At 41.5% G+C, this 21,544-nt stretch overlaps 2 protein-coding genes across 3 annotated transcripts; both read left to right on the top strand.

Moving 5' to 3' along the window:
• The first annotated feature begins 586 nt into the window (after positions 1-586).
• On the top strand, positions 587-2,773 carry LOC103713360 (U-box domain-containing protein 4). Its single transcript, XM_008800258.4, has 2 exons — positions 587-2,162; positions 2,243-2,773. The coding sequence occupies exons 1-2, from the start codon at positions 867-869 to the stop codon at positions 2,315-2,317; spliced, it is 1,371 nt and encodes a 456-aa protein (XP_008798480.2). The 5' UTR covers positions 587-866; the 3' UTR covers positions 2,318-2,773.
• A 14,236-nt stretch (positions 2,774-17,009) lies between these two features.
• Positions 17,010-19,551, top strand: LOC120111053. Of its 2 annotated transcripts, none has more exons than XM_039127395.1 (2): positions 17,010-17,268; positions 17,983-19,551. In XM_039127395.1, the coding sequence occupies exon 2, from the start codon at positions 18,008-18,010 to the stop codon at positions 19,298-19,300; it is 1,293 nt and encodes a 430-aa protein (XP_038983323.1). In that variant the 5' UTR covers positions 17,010-17,268; positions 17,983-18,007; the 3' UTR covers positions 19,301-19,551. The 2 variants fall into 2 exon arrangements, with proteins under 2 accessions (XP_038983323.1, XP_038983324.1); XM_039127396.1 differs by lacking the exon at positions 17,010-17,268 and adding an exon at positions 17,304-17,736.
• The last annotated feature ends 1,993 nt before the right edge of the window (positions 19,552-21,544 follow it).

Below are 21,544 nucleotides of genomic sequence, written 5' to 3' on the forward strand. Positions count from 1 at the left end.
CCGAAGCCAGAGCCTAGACTTTTATGGAACGAGCCGTAGGCTCGGCTCGGCTCGGCTCGTTGACAGCCCTATGTGCAAACATAAGTTCTGAAACCATAGATGGATTGGCTCGAATTGAACTTGACTCGAACCTAAATTTTTTGGATTGGATCCTGATTATATATGGATCCAACCCGACCTGAATGATCTGTTAGGTCAAAAATTATGGTGGTAGACCCGATTTGATCCGATCTTGGTCGGATTTGGGTCCAAAATTAGGATTCGAACAAAAAAACAAAATTGGGTTGGGGTTACTCATGACCCGATCTGATCCGAACTATTTGCACTTCTAAGCTTAATTAACAACAAAAAAAAAAACTTTCTCACCGCCAGATCAATATTTACGTGAAGTACACGTGCCAGGTCAGTAGAACATCCGTGGAGGACGATCCGTTAGACGCTGTGTGACCGGAAGCAGGGGATCCTCGGGAGTAAGAGCCTCTCACGGCAATCCCAAGCGCCCTATTCAACGGACACGCGCCCACCATCCAGCGGCAGCCACCACCTCCCCAAAGATTCCTCCTGGAAACACTCCGAACACTGCACTACTCGCCTTTCAAATCCGCACACGAGCGTCGAGACCCTTGCCGTCAACTGGTAACCCGAAAGCCCATTCTCGTCAATTCCCTCCACGCCCCCACAATAAAAACCATTCCCTCTACCCAGCGCCGACGCGTCCAACCACCCGTCCAGCCGTCCTTCCTCCCATATCTCCATTAACGCCCCTCACTGGAGCTCATTCTCCATGTATTTCCCTTGGAAATTTCCCTTCTGATCCTTCTCTCCTCTTCTCGCTCGTCAGAACGGGGTAGACTTCTTAGGAAGTCATGGTATCGCTGGCGGAATCCCAGATCCCTTCGTCGCAGAGCCCCTGCTCTTCTTCGACTAGGATCCAGAAGTCCCATGGGCGATCGATGAGGACGGTGAGGTGCAATCTATACAAGGATGACCGGAATTGCTCCTTGGATGACGCTCCGGCGAGTGGGAACTCGGCGGCGGTGTCGGAGAATTTGACGGATTCCGTGGTGGATTTCAAGCTCCGGGAGCTCGCGGTGGGGATGGGCTCCGCCGACGCCGCCAAATCCGCCTCCACGGAGGACGCCAGCGATCTCCTCGATCTTTCTCGGGATTTCTCCGAGTGCTCCAGCTTCAACTCGGATATATCTGGAGAGCTCCAGCGGCTGGCTTCGATCATCCCTATATCGGAGGCGCCGCAGAGCTCGCCGTCGGATCTGGACGACTTGGAGGTGCTCGGGTCAGGATTCTCCTCCTCGGATATTGCGGAGAGCGCAGCGGCGGTGGAGAGCTTGGAGCCGGCGGTGAGGGCCTGCGTGGAGCGCCTGGAGTCGGTGGCGGCGCCGGTGGAGGCGAAGGGGGCGGCGGCTGCGAAGCTAAGGCTCATGGCGAAGCACCGGTCGGATTTCCGGGCGCTGATCGGTGCCTCGGGGGCGATCCCAGCGCTGATCCCGCTCCTCCGGAGCGCGGATCCGGCGACGCAGGAGAACGCGGTGACTGCGCTGCTGAACCTGTCGCTTGAGGAGGCGAACAAGGTCCCGATCACGGCGGCGGGGGCGATCAAGCCGCTGGTGTACGCCCTCCGGACGGGGACGGCGGCGGCGAAGCAGAACGCGGCGTGCGCGCTGCTGAGCCTGGCGATGGTGGAGGAGAACCGGACGACGATCGGGTTATGCGGGGCGATCCCGCCGCTGGTGTCGCTGCTGCTCCACGGGTCGAGTAGGGGGAAGAAGGACGCGCTGACGACGCTGTACAAGCTGTGCTCCGCGAGGCAGAACAAGGAGAGGGCGGTGCGGGCGGGGGTGGCGGGGCCGCTGGTGGGGCTGGTGGGGGAGCGCGGAGGGGGGACGGCAGAGAAGGCGATGGTGGTGCTGGGATCGCTGGCGGCGATCCCGGAGGGGCGGGCGGCGGTGGTGGAGGCCGGGGGGATCCCGGCGCTGGTGGAGGCGATCGAGGACGGGCCGGCCCGGGGGAAGGAGTTCGCCGTGCTCGCCCTCCTCCAGCTCTGCGCCGAGAGCGCCCGCAACCGCGCCCTTCTCGTCCGCGAGGGCGCCATCCCGCCGCTCGTCGCCCTCTCCCAGTCCGGCTCCGCCCGGGCCAAGCACAAGGTTAGTACTTCGCCGCCCTTCTTTTCCCTTTCTTTTTTGTGGAAGACTCGCACCCAAAGTTGTGTCATGTCGTTCCGCAGGCGGAGACGCTTCTGGGGTACCTGCGGGAGCAACGGCAGGACGGCGGCGCTACGCCGGGCGTGGGAAGGTACTAACGGTAACCATAACGGCAGCGGTAACTCCACCACCTGTTTCAATAAGCGAACCCTTTTGTGAATCTTTTTTTGGGGTTACGTGGCTGGCTGAGAGGTGCGGAGGAGATGGAGAGTAAGATGAGCCTCCGGTGGAGTGGAACGGGGTGTTCGTTAATTGTAGTAGTTTATTACGGTGTGTGCTCTATGTAAATAGGGAGGTAGTTTTGTGTGAATATTTTGTTTGTGAGGTTGGAGTTGGGGAGGAGACTTCTGATCTGAAGGTTGACGAGTCTTTTAGGGATGGAGTGGACTTAGTAATAGGGGGTTTAATTAATGATGTTAATGTGTATGGATTGCAAGGGCTTTTCCCAGAGGATTTGGTTATGAAAACCTTTGGTTTTGGTTTGGATTTTTGCGATCCAAATTCTGCTGTTTAGTTATTGATCAAAAAAGTGTGCAATGGATTCTTCTTCTATATACTCATTTTGCTTAGCTTGAAGTCCGAGTTAATCACTCTCCAACTAGTTTCTGTCCAGCGAGATTGCTATGTTCTATCCCCTAGTATTTTGACAAATTCATATGAACCATTGACCCTTAAATTTCTGAAAAAACTGTAGATTATCGTCTCTAAACCATGACATGAGGCCGCTTTGAGGAATTAATATTTTATCTTGGATGTTATAATTAAGATAATTAACATGAGATACGGGAACAAAGAAAGGGACATCCATGGGTGTTTGTCGGGTCCACATGAAGGCCGCCCCACCGACTGAGAGCATAAGCAGGGGCATAACCAGTACAACATCATAATAAAATCTTAAGAGATATAATATGAGTTTAAGGGAAAAGGGTGTGAGAGGCATCATTTGAAAGCAGCCACTTTGATTACTGATTCCAAATCAGCACAGCATTGTTGCCAGGCTTTAGTAATGATGGTTCTGGTAGTTGGTCCACCAAATCAACAGCCTAACAATACTTTTATTATTGCTGCCTTTGTTTTCTAATTGCAACTAGTGTCTTCATCACACTTTAATACCATGGGGGGGTATATATATATAGTCAGAATGGGATTTGAATATTAGATGAAAGTTGGTATTGAATTTTGAAAGATTATTGTATTTTCATTCTTCTCTAAAATTAGAATATGAATGGAACTGACTCCAACAATTCCAGAGCCTAACTTCTTCTAACCAAATATGCCTTTAGTGTTTGCTTAGATGAGGGTTCGAGAGGAAAGACATCATTTCTTCTCTGTTTTTCTAAATTAACCAAACTGTTAAGAGGTCTAAGCCATCCACTGTCGGCTCCGACAATGTTGACCGCAGAGGACCAAATTAATGTCTGCGAGATGATATCTTCTTACTTTGATGCCCATAGAGTTTTAGAATTCCTCTATTTCCACCTGGCAATTAGGAAGTAGTTTTGATAATAATGGTAAGAGCACCGACAATCCCCTTCTCCCTCCACCTGGGTCAGAGTCTATGTCTTCAAGCAGAGCCTCTTTATCTAATGCTGCCAGAACCAGCATACCCGAGGACAAGGATACCGAGTGACCTATATCTAGGTGAAAAATTTTGTTTACTGATTACCCTATCCTTATAATTTACAACATCAAGAGCTCTTTATGGCTGCAAAATTTTGTTTAGAAACTTGGGCAGGATGAAGCTGTCATGCTTTCTATAAAATTCTAGTCTCAAATAGATGCACCACGTTATATTAATCCCACACTGCAAATGGTCGGAGTTATGTTATCAGAACACTCCTATTGAAATCAGCAATCAGCAGAGATAAATAATGAAGTGGATCTAGGAAAACCAGGGAATCTAGTTGCGGGGATCTACTTTTTAAATCTAGAATTAATAGATATACAGTGATAAGGCCCCAAAAGGACTTGGTGCCAGGCTGTGCTTACAGCTTAGCTGTGCCGTAAGTGATATAATGAGCATAAAACCGGATGACTAAATAATTTTCCACAACATTATATTATATATATAATTATATATATAATTATCATAGAGACCGGGCTACACTCAAGTAAATTTTTACTCAAATCCAATTAGATCTATACTGAACAATAGAGATCCAATTCGGTCATATCCATATTGATAATTTTAGTCATGGGATGCGATCTAATACCTCTAAATTATTTATATACTAAAAATCATACAATTCAAAAGCTCTTAATCTATGCATCAAATGGTTCAAAAATGGACAGATTTTTAGTATGTAACCAGTTTAAAAATAATAGATCATATGCAATGGTTTGGAACATTAATATGGACCTTTATTGTTCAATGTAGATCTGACTGAATCTGAATGAAGATCTATATATATATATAAATATATTGCTATCAACATCCTTCCTGAAAATGGCGTTGCATAGGACCACAAACATCAACTTCATGACTCATCATCCCCAGCCATGATACAAGGCTAACTTCAACTCCACTTGGGTCAATAAGATCAATCCACTAGTCCACTCTCATACGTCTCCCAGATTTAATAATGGGCTAGATCCACTCAAAGGAGCCTTGGGATAACACCGGCTCCAGACCGCAACAAAAATGTGTTGCCTTGTCAATAGCTTTAGCTAGGGTCATGGCTGCAGATGAAAAATTATTCATGCCGGATGCCACCCAAAAAACAAACGAATTAGTCTAAAGTTGCAAGCATTGATGCCACACAAAAGGATTAATTGAATACCGAGCTAGCCCCTTGGCCTCATCAAATCATGCAAGGAAAACAAACAGCCGTGGATGGTAATGGGGCGGCTATAAACCCATTGCTCCGAGGTGGTCAATGGAGGTAAACCAGCATTATGATACTCCCAAGAGGAGCATGGCAGTATCCTTCTCGCTTTCTCAATTGCAGTTCTCTTTTTCAGGTTGGTGGGCCTCATACGACCATGTGAGAACTCCATGCGTAAAAAGCTAGAACTTTTTTTCACCCGAGAGTACAGGGGGATGATGCTCGCATAGCAACATGTGAAGCCAGGCTCAGTACTACTCTTTTGCTTTTGGAATTGCCAATTCCTGCCTGAAGCTCCATATCTGGACCTAAGCATGCTGTGGGACAACGATATCTTCCGTACAGGGAATGCAGGATGGCGTCCACTTTTTCCTTATGCTAACTGTGACTCTTTTTACTTCGTCTGGTGTTCATAGCATTGAAGAAAGGCCGGCGAGCCTATGGTCGCCCACATGTGGTCCATTTGGAAGATAGCAGGAGATGGAATCCAGGGATGCTTTGGATCCACCGCCCACCTTTCTTTTTTTTGGTTAGATATATAGGTTTAAAAACACCATACATCCATGAGAATAGGAAAATAAAATATTTAAGAATTAAGAAGGATCCGCTGTTGAATCTCAAAATATAGTTTCGGTATTGTTTGTCATGTAAGTGGCCATCCAATTTGCTGCAATATTAGCTTTTCCGTAGATATATGAAGTCTTCTATGAGATTAATGAAGAGATGGTGTCGGGCCTCCGACGAGGTTTTGCTCTCATGGATGGCCCCAGGCTTTGCTCTTTGGGATTCCATGTCCTTCCTTGCAACTCCAGCTGGGTTTTCACCTAAAAGCTATGGGACAACGCTATCATTTGAACAGGAAACTTGATATGCTCTCATGTGGCATCCTGTGATTGGGGATCAATTTCCTTTCCATTGCTCTCTATGGAACAGTAAAGAATGGGGATCAATGTATTGTAGAAGATGAAAAGAGACTTTAGTATCCACAGGGCTATTTATGGGTCCACTTGATAGCTACCTTTCATCTTTTAGCAGCGCTCTAATCACGTATGAGAGGGATGATCAAAATTCTGAATACTAGATTGATGTCAAAAGAATAAATTTGTTCTTAATCTACCAACTCGATACTTGGGAAGGGATGACTGAAAATTTTAGGTCAAACTTCAATCTTCAAGAAAGCAGCAATGGCTGAAAATTACAGGCAAACTGTGAAAGAGAATATAAGACAAACTACAACACTTTACACTGACTTCAACAGTGTATATCGGCCTGCCCGTGACAAGAATCTCCATTTCCACCCGTTCATCTTAGAAATGATTTTCTTACATAAGGGAGGGAAGCCATTTGCCTTTAATCTTTTACCTGCCATCGGGGTGCCCAAGTGCCTGAAGGTCCTTGAATGAGTATTTATGTTTAAGATAGAACTGATATTGTTTCTAATGCTCTGTGCCAAAATAGAGCTGAAAATGATTAGAGACTTCCGAAGGTTCACAGATTGACCCAAGTGAAAGCAGTATTCAAGCATAATATGCTTCAGGGCTTCTGCATTATTAATTGTAGCTTTTATTGGAAGCAAGAGATCGTCTGCAAACATAAGATGGGAAATCTTGAACCGTTTGTAGAGGTCTGAAAACCTGTGACTCCCCTGCATCCATGGCTACTTGAATTCTTCTCATTAGCATTTCTAAACACAAAACAAATAAGGAAAAAATAGACATCACTGGTTAAGCCCAAGGTCGAACCAAACCAAAGGGTGGGGCTGCCATTAATTAACACCAAAAAGGCAGAATCAGACAAGCAAGCTGCAGTCCATTTAATCATAATGGTTACGAACCTCCAATTGATAACTCCATTTTACACGGTCCTAAGCCCTCTCCATATCGGCTTTAATCATCATCAGAGCCTTTTGATTTCGGAGCTACCTGCAAGAAGGGAAGAACTTCTTGAGCAATGATAATATTATCAGTAATTTCCTACCTTGGATGAATACTCCCTGTTCTTCCAAGACCAACATTGGCAGGCAAACCTTTGATCTGTTAGCCAGCAATTTGGCAACCATCTTGTAGATGTTGTTTCATAAATTGATGGGGTGGAAATCTTTCAGCTCCTTGGCATCTGATCCAGTCAAAGAGAAAGAAGAATTTCTTTAACTTGCTTAACTCGAATTTCTAAAAGATAACTAGAAGGAGATGGAAGAATTTTGAAAGTAGGATTTAAGTCCCTTTTTTTTATTGATTCTCCGCATCCTAAACTATGGTACATAGCCCCTATGTATAATGCTAGTGAGGTCCCCCTCTTTTAAAATTTGGGTTGGATTTCTCTCCTAGTTCGAATATGACTAGTTATCATAAAATAAATATGTCTAATAAAAATATTCTTAAAAAACTAAAATTTTTGAAGAGGTAGATCCGACTTTTATATCAACTCTATCTCCTATTACTCCACCTGATTTTTCTTGGATAGAAAGCTATGCTCGGTCAAAGTCTTACTTGACAAAAAACTTTGGGTTTGCCTAGCCCATTTTATGGCCTAAACAAAGGAATTTTAGTCTGATTCAATCTCAGGTTGGCCTGAAGTTGTAGATATCAAAAAACTACCTAATTTTAAAAAAAAAGATCATCTCAATCTGGCATCCTATCACTAAGTTATGGCATCTGAAATTTTGGCATGTGATTCGGCTTTCTGATGTAGTGGATCTTGCTCCTGGACCTTGTCCAGCCTTTCTCATTGTGGCCAAAATATTCCACATCGAATTTTCATAGTAGACAAAGTGATCCACATCGAGTCTCGTGATCCTCCTAAATACCTATAGTGGCCAAAGTGATCTACATCGAGTCTAATAATCTTTTTAGAATTTGTAGTAGCCAAAGTAGTCTATATTGAGTGTGGTAATTTTTCTGAATACTCATAGTGGCTAAATTAGTCCACATCGAGTTTGGTGATCCCCTTAGATCTCATAGTAGCTAAAGTGATCCACATCGAGTCTAGTGATCCTTTTGCATATACATAGTGGCCAATATAGTCCATATCGAGTTGGGTGATCCTTTTAAATATTTATAGTGGCCAAAGTGTTCCATATTAAGTTTAGTGATTTTCTTGGATTCTCGTAGGGACTAAAATGATCCACATCGAGTCCAGTGATCCTCTTGAATACTCGTACTGGCCAAAATGGTCCATATCGAGTCCGGTGATCTTTCTAGATTAAAGCTATTTTTGTTTAGAGGATTCAACTTCTGCTAAATTAGAATGAAGATGGAAAAGCACCTGCTTCCCTCCCTCATGGATGAACCACTTGGTTTTGCTCGAAGATAGAATTGCCGGTGTTTGTGTTGAAAGCGTCGCCAATCGAGACACGATCTTAGCACTGAAGATATCTTCTCCTCTAATTGTGTGAGACATTCTATCATCTCATCATCCATCGAGGTAGAGCTAGCAATCGTACTCGTCTTTATTCTTCAATATACTTCAAACAAACATAGCCCTTTTCCTAACTACTTGTATCTCTCATGCATTCAGTCCATGAACTAAGACTCTCGTAGATGTAGAGAACTGAAGCTTTGGTACCAACTTAATCTAATTAGATCAAGTTAGAATTCCATCAAGTAAGAGCATGGAGTTGATACCAACTTAATTTGATCGCCAAGAAGGAAAAATTTCTTCAATCCATTCAACTCGGATATCTAAAAGAAAACTAGAAGGAGATGGAAGAATTTTGAAAGTAAGGCTTAAGTTCTTTTTTCTTTCATTGATTCTCCACATTCTAATCTGTGGTACGTAGCCCCTATTTATAATACTAGTGAGGTCCATCCTTTCACAAATTGGTTTAGATTTCTCTTTTAGTTTGAATATGACTAGGTATTCTAAAATAAATGTGACTAATAGCAATATTCTAGAAAAAAATGTTAATTCTTGAAAAGGTAGATCTCGACTTCTACATCAATTCTGTCTTCTATCACTCCGCCTAATTCTTCTTTGATAGAGAGCTAGGCCCGATCAAAGTCTTATCCGAAAAGAAAACTTTCGATTTGACCAGTCCATTTTGGGGCCTAAATGATAAAGTTTCTGCCCGATTCAACCCTTAGGAGTTGGCCCAAAGTTATAGATCTCGAAAAATTATTCAATTTTAACTAGCTTATTTTGAAAACTAAATGATAAAATTTCAGCCCGATTCAACCTCCTAGGAGGTTGGCCCAAAGTTACAAATCTTGAGAAACTATCCATTTTTTATATAAAAAAGTGATTATCTCAATCGGACATCGTATGACCAAGTTATGAACTTCAAAAGTTTGGCATGCAATTCGGCTTTTTGATGTAGTGGATCTTGCTTCTGGATCTTGTCCAGCCCTGCTCGTAGTGGCTAAAGTGATCTGCATAGAGTCTGGTGATCTTTCTGGATACCCATAGTAGCTAAAGTGATCTACATCGAGTCCGACGATCTTTGTAAATACCCGTAGTAGCCAAGTAGTCCACATCAAGTATGGTGATCCTTCTGAATGCTCGTAGTGGCTAAATTGGTTCACATCAAGTCTGGTGATCTTTCTGGATATCCATAGTAGCTAAAGTGATCTACATCGACTTTGGTGATCTTTTTTGGATATCTGTACTGGCTTAAGTATCCACAATGAGTTTGCTAATCCTCTTGGATATCTGTAGTGGTTAATATGATCCACATCGAGTATGGTGATCTTCCTAAATACTCGTAGTGGACAAAGTGTTCACCTTGAGTTTGGTGATCTCCTTAGATACTCATAGTGGCCAAAGCGATACACATTGAGTCTAGTGATCCTCTTAAATATTTGTAATGGCCTACATCAAGTCCGATGATCCTTTTGAATCAGAATCCACCTTCTTCTGAATCAGAGTGCTGTAAGTTTGTTCCCCCCTTTGGGAATCCTTCTTATGACTAACATTTTGTTGATGGCCTCTATGACATTCTTCCTATTTTTTTGCTAAAAGAGTTTAAAGAAAGATCCCCATTAGGGCCATAGACTTTATCTAAAAAGATACTTGCCACCACCTGGTCAATCTCCCTCTCTGAAATGGCGGCTACATGTAGGTCATTATTCTGAACTATTTGTGATTGTAGGTAAACTAAAGTTTGTACATAAAAGAGCTAGATTCCAATTACAGCAAAAATATTGCTAAAAGGACTGATGAATCTCCTTATCATTGGTAAGCTCATTGTCCTTTGTAGTTATAACCCTCTTGATTCTATTCCTTCTTCGACACAAACTTGTGGTTCGATGGAAAAAGGAGGTATTCAAATCACCATCCTTCAACCATTAAACTCTAGACTTCTGCCTCCACATAATTTCTTGCTGCTTCATCACCCTATTGTGATCCCGGAGCTTTTTAAGAAGGATCTCATGTTGAGCAGCACTCAAGCCTCTTGATCGAATGTCCTTCTCTTGCAAATTAGCTATTTCAACCTCCAACCTCTTACCCTTCTGTTGTTGCCCTTTCTGTCCTATTTCAGGTAAGCTAGGAAAGTCGGAATATCTGGAGAGCTCGGTTGGTTAAGATAGAAGACACCCACCAAGCATGACTAGATGAGACCCGGATGCATGCATGGACATGATATTGATGTCAAGCTAGCTAGAAAGATGTGGGTTAAATGAAGAATAGAGAACAGCGTGGGTCTAAATGCCTTAACATTCAAGAACATTTGCTACTATCTCACCACTACTTGAAGAAGATGGTCATGGGAATGGATGAGGGCATAGTGTTGGGTTATAGTAGAAGGATGTAGTATCGGGTTACGGTCAAGGTATAGTGCTAGGTTGTGATGAAAGCTAAGTTACACTTCTTCCTAGAAAAATGACTAAGATAAAGATAAAAAACTGATTGGTTTGATTATCAAAAGATCCTTCGTATACAATATAATTCTAATATTTATATAAAGACATGATAACTAAAGCATAACTAAAATAAAATAACCATAATACAACTGCTAGTCTTTGTAACTATCTTTATCGCCAAGATCTCAATTGATTTTGATAGTTCATGACTTTCATGATCCCAATGCCATGTAACTGCAACTTGGGATACTTTGTACCTCTCGTCCTGCTGCTTGTACAAGTATAATTTTATCTTCAGCTTGATTATTTATATTCTAGTAGAATCCTATCCGTTTGGTCTTTATTTTTATACTTGGCACAATTTGCTGCAACCAAACTCTACTCTGCCCGGCAAGGGTCATGTGACTTTGCATATTTGGCTCTCTAAAATCCGATCCATGTGACAGTTACTATCTGCTGCCATTTTGATTGTTAAGATAGGGTATAAACACCTTCTCAAATAGATTACTAACAATGCCTTCCTTGGCGCTCTTGCTCATTTTGGTTCCAACATGGTTTCAAGCTATTTAATGAAATGCTTCAGAGAAATGTGGTCTCATCTAACACCATGGTTGTCGGCTATGCTAATGATGATGATCTAACCTTGGCAAAGGACTTTTGTGATAAAATGCTTGTCTAAGTTATTGTCTTTTGGCTTATCATGATGTTGGAATACCATAAGATAGATGCCACATGATCATGTGTTTGATAGATGCCATTCAATTGTTATTTGATAGAATGTCTAAGAGGAACTTTATCTCATGGATGGTAATGGTCGCCTAGGTTCTCATAGTGTGGTTAACCATAAGAGATCCTAATGCTGTTTCATAAGATGCACTTGAGCCAAATATGACCATCATTGTTGGTATCATTTTGACTACTGCTAGGGCTAAAAACATGTTAGATATTATCGACTCTATTAGTTTCGGTACTTGATTTGTGAGTCAGATTTAGATAAAAATCCTTGTATCCGAGGGCTTGATTAGCTAAACGTGGCCACCATGGTTGGTTCATTCTTTTGCTACTAGGGCAAATATTATTTGACCGTATTTCTATATTTGTATAAACTTTTTTCTTAAGTTCTTTCATGACAAATTATTCATGATTCTTTTTATTTATGCTGCAACAGAACAGTAACAACAGTATTTAAATAGTTTTAATTTTTATGTATTTTTATTATTTGATTAGATTGTTGGTCTAGATGTTTGGACAGATTGGTCAAAATTAATAATTACGTCTTAGACTATTACCTTGTTACTATGCATTGCCTGCAACTTTGATAGTAAATTTTACTTCCATCCTTTATGATTATGTCCTTTATCTTATTTTTTATTATCGAAGTCAATTCAAATCTAATTTATATCCAAATAATATCCAATCTATACTTGTAACTTTTTAAAATAGATATGAATATACTTAATATTCAGTTCTTATCCATATTCGTTAAGAACAAATATGGATATCAATTTTGATATTCATTTAGCATCTGCATTCATTTTCATATTTGTTGAAAACATATTGATACAAATATTTGATCCATATCCGATGTATTTTCAGGCCTAACTGCTGCCCAACTAAAAAGTGATCTTGCAATATAAAATATTGTTGATAATTATTTTATTTTGATGTATATTTATTTGTATTATAATAATATATTTATATTAGAAATAAGCATGGGGTGGATGCATATTTACCAACCTATTAAAAGGGTAATCATATCTATTTTAGATAATCGAACCAAATAGGTTTTGTATACTTGTAATTCTCATTTGCAGCTTTTCTAGAAAAGAAGTTTTGCAACAATCATAATTGTATCCAAGCTATCAAGATTTAGATGCATGCAACTACAATAGCTATGATTCCACTTGCATGCAACTTGTATCATATTATATTTCTAGTTGTAACGAACCAAACAACCTTATTATTAATTAGACTTCCAGACAAGCCTGTAAATCATTATGAATTTAAACATATGCACGCAAGTCCAGCCTCCGACTCATGGTTACCTATTGAAAACCATAAAATAAACTCGAGCAGTTGTGAATACAAGAAGAAGTCAGCTCCTCATCCACTTGATTATGGTATTGTCAAGAAGTTATGGTGTATAGACTGTTATTCTTACCAAGTGAGATGATGATAGACTTTCCCATCTCTCTCTTCTATTCTTTTTGTTATAAAAAAATTCATTATGATTTGTGTTTGGATATTTATACAGTTACTCCATTATAGTTATCCTAAAAATAATCACTTATTAATGACCAAACAGATGGCATCTTTTATACTAATAGATATGCACATTTAATAATGGACAGATTTCTCAACTTGCTGCTCTTAAGTCAACCCCAGGCTTCCCTTTCATCTGTGTAGATGAATGTGGTGCTTTCCCGTTTGTTTCTCCTAATGATGTATGTGCTTACCTAGGCCTTGGAGCACACTAGTCAATCCTTACGAGGACTTCCTGCTATTTTGACTTCCTAAGCCTTTGAGTCTAGATTCTCTTTGATATTTAAATAGCAACTTTGAATTTAGGAATTACATGCTCCTCAATCAATGGAGTGGATGATGTCTAGATCCACCATGCTTGAGTTATTTAACATGTCCACTAAATCAAACCATGCACATATTTCTACAAGGTCAGTCAAAGTCATCATTGGATATCATCAACCTACCGGTCGATGGTCAAACTATTTTTAGGAGAAGAAAGTTACACAATACCAGATGTGGGTATGGATTAGGTTTGGCTACTTGATCCAAACTATAGTTTCAGGTCAAGTTTTCACTCTTCTTGTGCATTACAAATCAATAGAATTCTTCTTAATTTGACGATATTAGGTCAAATTTGGTCCATATTTTATAGAGCATAATCGACAATCTTAGCTATTTTGGATTGGAGGTGTTGTTGTTGTTGGTTTAGATTAATGAGTTCACATCCCTTCATTGACTTTGGTTAAGAATAGTTTTGGATTCACAAAGCAAACCAGATACTTGGCTAATATTCTTATTTAGTTCAAGTTGGATATGGCATCCTCGAATAAATTTAATACAAACCACATAAATTTCTCCATGTTTCTTGGTTGCTAGCAATTTGCCAAAGGGAAATGAGGTTGATAGCACAGAGTTTTGCAGTTTATTACATCATTCAAATGTAATTTTTGATGTTCAGGGTAAAAGGTGTCGTGCTTATAGTTGTTTGGACCATCAGCCAAGCCAAAAGGGCCAAGCGATGAGCCACCTTAACTAATGTCTTATAACCACTCAGCCAACTCCTTTTCAACTCCTCTCTAAGCTCTCACTTGTTACATCCACTCCATCAGCGTCAAGGTCAAGGGCTAGGGTTTCTCTAATAGCCATCTTGCAGGCTGATGGTCCCTACAAGCCATCCTTGGTACCAATTCCGTTCAATTAATCAAGCCTTTTTGCCATCATGTTGGTTGGTGAAAACCTTAATAATTACATTTTTTATCATATTTGCCACTAGATACTGTTTCACATGTATGACAATGCCCTATCTTGCGCTCATACACCGAACTGTAACCATGCACCTTAGTTACGTAAGCTTCATCCAACCTATGTGATGAAGCACAGCTCATGACAATAGTGTTGCGGATTGCGTTGCTGTATATGTAGGCAACCATATGAGATCAATTTTTTGAAATTGTACTATTGGGGTTGAAATTTGGCCTGAGGGTGACCATGCCGGAGGAAGCCGAGAAGACGCCGATCGGGATGGAGAAAGAGAGCCACCTCATGCGCTCTGGAGTACCTGCACAAAGCCTTGGCCGGGGATTCCGGCGAAGGCCCTCTAATGGCTAAGTTAGAGTTGATCCATCATTTTTTGGGAAAAAAATCTCTGAGTGTTTTTGGTATGGCTTATTTTAGTCCTCATAAGGGTGCCCAGGTGGCTGAGGTATGATTCTTTTTTATTATGGAAGGAGATGGTCTTGGTCAAGTGGCATGTGGCCAAGGCTAGGGCTCGCTTGACGCACACGGTTTGGACAGTCCTTGTGCACGGCATGACGTTGGCTGGTGTGGCAGGATATGACTCTTGGCAGGTATGATAGGGTATGGCTTTTGGCAAGGTCGGCTCGGCCTTTGATAGGGTTCGAGGTCGGCCTGGCTCTCAGCGAGACTGAGACCTGGCCTACTCAGCTCTTAGGTCTGCTCGGCAGAAATTGGATGGTTCCATGCTAGAGCAGGACGATCCATTTTGCTTCCCATCATGTACCATATCGGTTCGTGTACTGGTGAGGGATTTGCCATACTCTGATGTGTGAGGCTGTATTTATAGAAGAGCAGTGTAGCTTACCTATCTCAACAGGCAAAGAAAACAAAAAGAAAAAGAGCACGATTTATTGCCATCAAGTTTTTTTGTTCGCAGCCACTAAGAACAAAAACAAAGTTGCAAACCTTATGAAAGATGCACATAGTGCTTCCAAAAGTCTACAAAATGAAACAAATGCTTTACTTCCTATTTATCGTAAAAAACAAACATTGCCAAAGAAAAGTGTTAGGAGACGTCCGTTTCATTCATGTGAAAAGTTGCTTGGACGTGGTAATGCCTGCCTCGCGACTCCTCACCAACTCCTGCTGGTCCTGTAAAAACTAATGTGAATGTCACCAGGTCTCCCATTATGACATGACATGCCGAGCTTTTTGTGTGCATGAAACTGATGGCCATAGCATTACTCTCATTAATCTATCAAATAATGAATTGAATGTATACATGCTAATGAGACTTGGGGTTAGCTGGTCTCACATTCTAAATTTCTAACGCATGTAAGTTAAAAAGAATGAAGTAGGCCACGCCCCTAACTCACGATATTATCTTCTCTTCTTCCGTCTCGAATCTAACCAAAGTCCAAACCGGGCAAGTCAAATTGACAACCGACCCCTATCCACGGGCGACGGCAGCTTTTGCTTATCCATGACCATGCCAAGTCCAAGGCCAACAATAGACGACACCACATCCCTCCAAAACCCGTCGTTCTCTTCTGGCTTTTCCACTAGGCGACTCCCTAGGTAGCTAACTCTTCTTTTGACCTCCAAAAAGCTAAAACTTTTTGTAATGCTATATAATAATCAAAAGATGGACGGCAATTAAATAAGGTATGTAAAGCTTTTTATTTTAACAGTCGATGATGGATATTAAGTATTGTATAATATTTTGCGGTAATTTTTTTTGGAAATGCTAATTATTTTTTGGTTATGTATATTAGGGCTCGTTTGGTTCGCGGGAAAAGAAGGGGGGAAAGTGTGGTCAACGGAAAAGTAATGAGATGCCTCTTGTTTGGTTGGAGTTTTCAAAGGAGAGAGAAGGGAAAGTTGTATTCCCATGGGAATGTGATTCCCACATTTCATGGGAAAGTCTTTTCCATGAGAAACATGGGAAAGTTACTTTCCCATGAGGCGGGAATCACTTCATTTTTACTTTTTCCCAAAAAGTCCCTTCAGTATTAAAGAAGCATTAAAGAGGCATTAAAAACCTAATTTTTATTAAGGGCATAATAGGAATTATATATAACTTTCCTAGGAAAGTGGATGGCCAACCAAACATAAGCACCTTGGAAATTTGTCACTTTCCCATGGTCAACCAAACATGCCAAAAATACTTTCCTAGGCATCCTCTTCCTAGGAATTTGTTTCCCAGGAATCATATTCCTAGGAAGGAAAATGCTTCCCGCGAACCAAACGAGCCCTTAAGTATTTTGGGTGATTGATAGCTATTATCAAAAAATGGACGGCATTAAATAAGATATGTAAAGCCTTGTCAATTTTTTTAATGGTGGATATCAAGTATTGCACAACATTTTATGGTATAGATCATGCATGACAGAAGATTTCTTTTGGAAATGCTAAATATCTTTGGGTTATGTATGCTAAGTATTTTGGGTAATTGAACTAAAACAGAAAGGAGAGTCATCTTAAAATCTATCTGGAAGGAAGTGCAAGTGGGACTCAAACGAGCGGAATAAAAGATAAACAAGTTAAAACGGCAATACCACCTAGAAAGTGGAGCATGGCACAGTGTGAAAGGGTTTTAGGACACAGTGTGAAAGGGTTTTACTTTTGGGCCCCACTTCAAAAGCACCGTCCTCGTTCCGGATTAATCCTCCAAATTGTTTACTATTTTCTTCCTCTTTCGAGTTCTTTAATGGCCTTGAGTCACGAGCTGGCCCTTTAAAGACTTCCTAGATTTATACTGAAATCTCTTGACTTTTGAGGAAAAGCGAAGAGACTGGTTCAGCCTTTGAGCACCTCCTTTGTCCCTCCCCTCTTTTCTTTTATATCTTTTGCCCCCTTGGAGGATGAGGCTTTCCTAGACCTTTCCCTGCTCTTTTACCCTGTTTCGCTCCTCGGATTGTGGTGGTGGTCTCTTCGCGGCCCAAGGTGAGGCTTTTTTCGGGGTTTGCTGCCGTTTGGTGTTGCTTTTTCGATTCGCTCCGTCGCGATAAATTGGAAAAAATCTTTCTTTCTTTTTTTCTTCTTAATGGGATCCGTGTTCGGGTTGATTTGGCCCGAGATGTTTTTTTGTGTTTTTTTGCTCCCTTCTTTCGGAGTTTTGGTTTTGGAAGGATTTTGTTTTAGGGTTTTGGAAGTTGAGTTCGTTTCTGGAAATTTAGGGTGTTTTGGACTTTGAGTTCCGGAATCTCCTGGAAGGCATCAAAATTCGATTTTGGCCTTGGAAATTGGGTGTTTTTGAGGAATTTGAAACCTAGGAAGGAGTTCAGGATTATGGGGATTCTATACAAAAAATCCCAAGCTGAGAGCTTCTGGAGTTGGGCGGCTCAAAAGTTTGGATTTCTCCCATTTCTCCTAGCTAGGGTTTCGAATTATCAGCTTCATTAGCAAAATTAGGTGGGTTAAATCAGAAACATCAGTTTTTCTTAACAAATTCCAATTTTTGAGTCAAGGAAATTTTGTAAATTTTACTGCTTCTATGTTTCAAATGTGGTTTTGATTTTAATTCTGCAATCTTAGATAAGGTTGAGCAACTCTGCTGGTATTAACTCTTGCAAATTCTTTTATATATGCTCTCAGCACCCGGATCTTTAATACCCATATATAGTCTAAAATTGGGCTTCGTTTGATTTGGTATTGCAGGAATAACAGTTCCTTGATTCAATTCATGGAGTCCTCCCAACCCTTCTCACCATGCTCCAAATCAGCTGCTGCCACGGCCGTGCTCAAGGAGCCTAGGCCTGAACCTGTCAACAAGAACTCTACCAGCTTCGTCGGTGAAGTTGCCCCTCAGCAGCCTGCACCGATGGCGGCAACCCCTGAGGGTTTCATTGGCTGTCTCGAGGTCTTCATTCATCAGGCGCGTGACATCCACAACATCTGTATCTACCACAAGCAAGATGTTTATGCCAAGATATGCCTGACCAGCGACCCCGAAGCAACTGTCTCGACCAAGATCATCAATGGTGGAGGAAGGAACCCGGTCTTCAATGAGAATCTGCAGCTCAATGTCCGAACCATTGACTCTTCTCTCAAATGTGAGGTCTGGATGCTGAGTAGGGTGAAGAATTATCTTGAGGACCAGCTGTTGGGTTTTGCTCTGGTGCCCCTCTCAGAGGTTGTCATCACCAATGGAAAGTTGGAGAAGGAATTCTCCCTCTCTTCTACTGATCTCTTCCACTCACCGGCTGGTTTTGTTCAATTATCGCTCTCCTACATCGGTTCATCACCGGAGGTTATGCCCATTCCAGCTCCCACGGCCTCTGTGATTCCGGATGTTGCTTTGCCAGATTTGGACAAGGATGATGCGATCCCTTGCGCGTATGATAAAATCGAGTTCCCTGACTTGAAGATTGTGAATGAAAATCAGCTGATGGTTTCCGAGTATTTTGGGATCCAATGCACCAATTTGGATGCCCAGAGCTCAGAGAGCTTGATTACTTTGGAGAATGACAACCGCCCAGATGGTGATGCAGGGGTCCATATTGTCGAGAGTTTGTCAACTGACAGTAGTCTTGATTCTGCTGGAGCTTTGAAAAATGACACTCCTGTAAGCAGTGTCTCAACAACTGAATCTCCTGTGGTGCTTCCCACCTCCTCTCAGTCTGTCTCTGGTCCCTCGGCAGCTACATCATCTCTGAGCCAGAAGGATAAGAGTGCAGAAGTTACTGAAGGTGAGGCTGATTCATCTTCTGGTGGGCAGTCGGACAGTGCATTCATGAAGCCTATGATCAGCATAAACATTGAGCCGGAGCAGACCGTTGATCAAAAGGACATTGTTGATTTGTATATGAAAAGCATGCAGCAGTTCACAGAGTCATTGGCCAAAATGAAACTTCCAATGGATATCGAGAGTAGCAGCCCCACCACTGAAAATGCTAATGCTGGTTCTGAGAAAAATTTGCCAGCAGCCAAAGGGACTGGCTCTAGAGTTTTCTATGGAAGTAGAGCATTCTTCTGAAGTTATTCCACTGGAGGGTATACTGGTGACTCTAGAGTTGGCACTATAGTGGTCAGTTAATTCTAAGTAGTGAAAAATGAACTCCTTTTTGTATGCTGTTTATGTTTATCAGAAGGTGAAAAATGACTTGTGCTCACTACAGACTTGCTGTTGTTACTACTTTTACATGTGTCTGATATGCTTGCCTTCCTTTCCCATTTGTATGGAGTTGTGATAAGTTTGTTAATGTTTTCAGATAATTCTTCTCTTGGCGCCTTTTTTCTCCAATTACCATCTTTATTTTGGATTTGAATGGCATATGTTTGCATTATGGCAATCATCTGCATGATTTAGTGGATAACTTGACTGCATTATAAGTATTTAACCTTAAGTATAAATGGAAAGAAGTTAATTGATATGCTACTCTTAGGAACTGGAAGTCTTAAATCCTATGCTTGTCTTGTTCAGTAATGATATTGAGCGGCCTTTCTCAGTGATATGTTGTAAATGGATTTGATCTATCGCAATGGGGATTGTATACAATAGCTAATTTAGTGGGGCATGTATGGCTTGCTTGTATTTTTTGAAATGATTGATTTAGGCCCTATTTGGGGGAGCTGTTGGAAGTAGAGCTTTTATAAAAAGCTGTTTGCTGTTTGGTAACTACATTTCTAAAGTGCTGTGGCACTTTAACATTTGTTTGGTAAACAAACTGAGAAAGTACTTTTGTATGACAAAATGACCATAAAGGACATTACTAGTATTATACAATAGTGCATAATAAAATATAATATATATTAATACATAAATATATGATATAGTATAATATTAATATAATGTAACATAATATTATTATAATATAGTACTATAACATTGTATACTATAGGATAATAATTTAAAATAATATTAAATTATTTAACATAACATAATATTATATTATATTATATTTATAGTATAATACAATAATAAATGTATAAAATATTATAATTATTAGTATAAATTAATTTTTTACTCTTTTTTTTTACTCTTTTGATGACCATTTATTTCTCTAACAAATTTTCTAACTAGGTGAAAAAATTGATTAAATAATTACTAATATTTTTATTTAGTTATTTATTTATTTATTATTTTATTTCATTGAAATATATTTATTTATTATTTTATTTATTTATTTATTCGTTCATTTATATACATATATATTTATTTATTTATTTTTTTTTATTTTTCTTTTTTTTTTCTTCTCTTTTTTTTCTTTCCTTTTCTTCTTTTTTTTCTTTTCTTTTTTCTTCTCTTCTTCTCCTTCCTTCCTCTCTTTCCTTCTTCTCCTTTCTTCTTCTCCCGCGAAGCCGGCGGCGCCGGAAGGGGGACCGGGCCGCGGGAGGGGGGCCGGGATGGTGGGCCGCGGCGGCCGCGGGAGGAGGGGGGCTCGGGAGGGGGCCGGGACAGCGGGCCCCGACGGCCAAGGGGGGAGGGGGGCTCGGGAGGGGGCCGGGACGGCGGGCCCCGACGACCGCGGGGGGAGGGGGGCTCGGGAGGGGGCCGGGACGGCGTGCCGCGGCGACCGCGGGGGAGGAGGGGCTCGGAGGGGGCCGGGACGGCGTGCCGCGGCGACCGCGGGGGAGGGAGGGCCTCGGGAGGGGGCCGAGACGGCGGGCCGGCCGGGGAGGCTGCGGCCATGGCGGCCCCTTCCTCCCCTTCCTTTTTTTTTTTGGGCTGTGTGGTGGGTCGCAGCGGCGGGGGGCTCGGGTGGGGGCTGGGGGGCGCGGCCACGGGTGGCCGGCGTGGTGGCTGCCTCCCAAAAAAAAAAAAAAAAAGGAGGGCCGACGGCATTGAGGAGAAGGAGATAGAGAGGGAGAGAGAGAGAGAGAGGGGGGATGGTGAGAGAGAAAGAGGCGGTGGGATTGAGATTTTTGGGAGGAAAAAGAAACTTTTAAATGGGGGTATTTTGGTCAAAAATACAGCTTCCCGACAAAGCTGAAAACAGCGTTTTCGGAAAGCTCCAAAATTGAGCTTCTGCCAAAAAGCTGTTTTCAGCTTCCCGCAAAAGCTGAAACAGCTTCTTGGAAATTTTACCAAACACACTTTTTTTCCTAAAAGTACTTTTGGAGGGCCAGAAAGTGCTTTTTGGCCCTCCAAAAGCTCCCCCAAACAGGGCCTTAATATCTAAAAAACATAACCGTCTTGTTGTCAAGACTTTGATAAGATCTCCAGTTCCTGGTCCTATGTGATATCTGAATATCATTAAAAAGCTAGTAATCAACTGAA

This window comes from Phoenix dactylifera, chromosome 6 (genome assembly GCF_009389715.1).
Source record: "Phoenix dactylifera cultivar Barhee BC4 chromosome 6, palm_55x_up_171113_PBpolish2nd_filt_p, whole genome shotgun sequence".
Lineage (NCBI taxonomy): Eukaryota > Viridiplantae > Streptophyta > Magnoliopsida > Arecales > Arecaceae > Phoenix > Phoenix dactylifera.

Coding starts and splice junctions, on each gene's coding strand:
- LOC103713360 (XM_008800258.4), top strand. CDS start 867: ATGGTATCGCTGGCGGAATCCCAGATCCCTTCGTCGCAGAGCCCCTGC. Junction 2,163..2,242: donor CCGCCCGGGCCAAGCACAAG/GTTAGTACTTCG, acceptor GTCGTTCCGCAG/GCGGAGACGCTTCTGGGGTA.
- LOC120111053 (XM_039127395.1), top strand. CDS start 18,008: ATGGAGTCCTCCCAACCCTTCTCACCATGCTCCAAATCAGCTGCTGCC.